Raw genomic sequence first — 3,712 nt, 5'->3', positions numbered from 1 at the left:
TTCGGAGGTGTCGCCGTGCGAAAGGAAAGAATGGAAAAGCCCGGAAAAAAAAGAAGGGGAAAAAGCCCCAAATCGATTTCATCGTCTCTCAGTAGCTGCGAACACTACAATGACAACCATGTCTTTTTTTTTTTTTTTTTTTCCTTTAACATACATTTTAAGGAATCATTTACATTTGATTACCATCAGCGGCATTATTATTATTATCATTATTATCATTATTATTATTATTATCATCATTCTTTTTACAACAGGGACTTTTTTTTCCAGTTTAGTATAATAAGAAAGCATGGCCCGCGGAGCCGGGTAGAACATTACCTTTGCAAGGTCCTTACTACACTAATCCCGTGTTACGGGGCTCGGCGGGCGGGGCGGCGGGGGCAGGTCCGGCGGCGGCCCGGGGGGGCCCGGCCGCAGCCCCCTCTCGGCCCGTGGGTGCGCCGGCCCCGGCGCAGCCCCAGCGGCCGCGGGAGCCCTGCCGAGTCACTTCAGGAGGTCCTTGGTCTCCCCCGAGATCCTGGCCATGTTGGAGGCGGTGAGGGCCGAGAGGTGGGGCGGGGGAGGCATCTGGCAGATGGTGCAGGGGCACGGCAAGCCCGCCCAGTGCTGGAAGCCGCTGCCGAGCTGCAGCGCGGGAGGTGTCGAGGGGGTCTTGAGCAGGGAGTGTGGGGGGCGGATGGTGCCGATGGCCGGCAGGGAGGCGGAGAGGGAGGAGGAGGTGTTGGCGGAGGACAAGGCACTGCCGAGGATGGGATGCACCTGGTGCACGGTGCCGGCGGCGTGGGGCGGGTGCCCGGCAGAGTGTCCCACCGTGCCGCAGTGAAAGGCCGAGTGGTGTCCCCCGTAGATTTCCCCAACTAGCCTCTTCATCTCCTCCAGGGAGCTGGTGAGCATCAGGATATAGTTTCTGGCTAGCAGCAGGGTGGCGATTTTGGAGAGTTTTCTCACAGAAGGTCCGTGAGCGTAGGGCATCACCTCCCGCAGTCCATCCATGGCGAGGTTGAGGTCGTGCATCCTCTTGCGCTCCCGGCCATTGATCTTCAGCCGCAGCTGCTGCAGGTCCTGCTCCGAAAGCTGCTTCTTGATTTTGTACTTGCTGCCTTCCCCTCCGGCCTTGGAACCGTTCCTGGTGAGGCCTTCCCCAGACATCTTCTGCACCAGATCGTTCTGGGTGGAGGAGACAGAGTTGAGCCGGCTGTCTTGGTGGTGGTGATGGTGGTGGTGGTGGTGATGGTCTCTCAGGTACATCTCATCCATGTCTGGCGAGGAAGCTCTGCTGGAGACAGAGCTGGAGTCAGAATTCATTGTATTCGGGCTTCTGAGCAAGAAACTCTTCGCTGCTCTGGAGGTGGCAGAACAAGACAACTCTCCTTCAAAAAGCAACAAAAACAAAACGAAAAGGAAATAAACGGACGGCAGGGTCTGCCAGCGAAGGGCTGGAAATGCTGGAGGAAGAGGGAAAAAGCCCCTCAGCCCCCTCTCTCTCCAATGTCTCCTCTCTCTCTCTCTCTCTCTCTCCACCCGGTTACTCAGCCTGTTTACAGGATGGCTAGTTAGTGTATGCTTGGACTAACCTCAGCTTGAAAAAGAGGGGCTTTTATAGAGCTGCAGCAGAGAGCAGAGACAAAAGGAGCCCTCCTATGTATAATGGTCTAGTTAGGATGACGTGCCATTATTCAGGGCGGTGCGCTTTGACTGTCCCATTTAGCAAGGACCCCTATTCATATTCATTGTGGTGCCACCCGGGACACCTCAGCCACGGACCATCAGGAGTCAAGGAGACACAAAACCCCTCTGATTGACACCGCACACTCATCGCTCCGTGTGCGCGCCTTCTCCTCCCCCTGCCTCCTCATTTCCAATATAAAACCTCATCCCGTCTACAGTGGGGAGGCAGGGGGCTGCGAGGGGCTGCGCGCCTGCTAGGGGCCGGCCAGCAAAGCCCGGCGGCGGGCGGCAGCGGGCACAAGTCCCTCCGCTGAGGCGGGAGGGGCTGGGGGACGACGGTCGCCCCCGTCCTACAGCAAGCCCGGCTCCGGCCGCAGCTCCACGCTTTGTTTGCCTTTCCCTCCCGCTTTCCCTGTCCCCCCCGGCCGGGGCGTGTGGTGCGGCACCGGCAGGCCCTCGCCTGGGCAGGCTGGCCGCAAGTGCCTCGTACCTGGGTAGCCGCTTTGTTTGAATGAGCGATGATGACTCGGGCATCAGCCGCGGGAAGGTGCGGGCTGGGAAACCCGCCTCCCCCGGGCCAGTGACTCCCTTTAAATAAACGGGGAAAGCCAGGGTGCGACGGCAAGCCTGTGTGCTTGGCGGCGGGAGGGGTGGCCGGCAGCCCCCGGGACTGCTCCGACCCCGGGTTCCGGGGGGGCGGCGGCAGCAGCCGTCGGTGGGACCGAGGGGGCCGGGCTGGCCGCAGGCGGGAAGGGAGCCAGCTCTGGGGCAGCTCGGCAAACATCCCCAGGCGTTCGCGCTAGTAAGTAGATGGGCCCCGGGCCCCGGCCGCAGCCGGCGGCGGAGCGGGAGAGGGAGGAGGGTGAGTGGGGCCAAGCTGGTGGGGACTCGGCCGGGCAAGGCGGGCGGGGCACCCGGGTCACCACCTCAGCTCTCGGACGAGCCCCGTGTCTGCATCTGCCCCGAGCGCGGACGGAACCGGCGTGGCCACCCGCGAGGTCTCTCGGGATGGGGAGGTGAGAATTCCCCTGCGGGGCGGCGGTGGGAGCAGCCTTCCGTGGCCGGGGAAGGGAGTGTGGGGCGTCCAGAGGATCTTCCCAGCCCCCGGCCGTGCGTGCGCGATGAGTGCGGAGCTGTCAGGCAGGACAGGGACAGGACGGGAGCCACCCGCGCCACCCGTGGAACTCCTGGAGCCCGGCCCTGGTGCCCCCCCTCTCTCCGGGGAAACCGACGGGCTGAGTGTCCACTTTCCAAAAGGCGCTTAGGGCCCGGAAAAAATCTAGGCAAGACCTCGTTCCTCCATGGTGTCCAGGCCCCGAGAAAGGCGAAGAGTCAGAAAAAGAGGGATATTTTCATCCGACTGAGTTTAACTGTGGTTAATCTGCTGAGCAAAATTGAAGCCTTCTGATTCTAGCACTGTCAGTAAATCCTGCGGTGAGAAGAAGAAAAGAAAAGAAAAGAAAAGAAAAGAAAAGAAAAGAAAAGAAAAGAAAAAGAAAAGAAAAGAAAAGAAAAGAAAAGAAAAGAAAAGAAAAGAAAAGAAAAGAAAAGAAAAGAAAAGAAAAGAAAAGAAAAGAAAAGAAAAGAAAAGAAAAGAAAAGAAAAGAAAAGAAAAGAAAAGAGAGAAAACTATATAGTTTAGGAGAATATATCAAAAGTAACTGAGGCGATCTCGGCTGTATCACGCTTCCACCGCGAAAGCCGTAAGCTGCCCTAGACTTTTCCTCAGCGGACAGGTTTGCCGGACACAGAGGCAGAAAACTTGGCCCCGCAGAGCCGGGCGCCGCCGGTCTCGCACCTGCAGAGCCGCTCTCTGGGTGCCTCCCAAGGGCTGCCCGCTCCTCCCCGAGTCATTTTCTCCCGTAGAGCTGGGGTGAAGCAAATGAACAGAAATTGATATGGTGACGGCGACAGCGGCAGAAACTCGCTCAGGATCGGGGAAAACCCCGGCCCCGGTTTGGAGGCTGCTCGAGAGGCTGCAGCTCCCACCCTTCGTCCCCGCGTCCGCCACTCTGGAACAGACACGCACCTTGGTTTGGGGAAG

The 3,712-nt window shown here is 58.8% G+C and overlaps 1 protein-coding gene across 1 annotated transcript; it reads right to left on the bottom strand.

Annotated features, from left to right (window-relative positions):
- Window positions 1–380: 380 nt before the first annotated feature.
- OLIG3 (oligodendrocyte transcription factor 3) lies at window positions 381–1,617 on the bottom strand. Its single transcript, XM_063391878.1, has one exon. It carries the CDS (start codon window positions 1,303–1,305, stop codon window positions 484–486), a length of 822 nt encoding a protein of 273 aa, XP_063247948.1. The 5' UTR covers window positions 1,306–1,617; the 3' UTR covers window positions 381–483.
- Between the last annotated feature and the right edge of the window lie 2,095 nt (window positions 1,618–3,712).

Source organism: Prinia subflava, chromosome 2 (assembly GCF_021018805.1).
Source record: "Prinia subflava isolate CZ2003 ecotype Zambia chromosome 2, Cam_Psub_1.2, whole genome shotgun sequence".
NCBI classification, from domain to species: Eukaryota; Metazoa; Chordata; class Aves; order Passeriformes; family Cisticolidae; genus Prinia; species Prinia subflava.
This window is presented reverse-complemented; position numbering and strand designations above follow the sequence as displayed.

What these genes read in the sequence shown, in the direction of transcription:
- OLIG3 (XM_063391878.1), bottom strand. Translation starts at nt 1,305, where the DNA reads ATGAATTCTGACTCCAGCTCTGTCTCCAGCAGAGCTTCCTCGCCAGAC.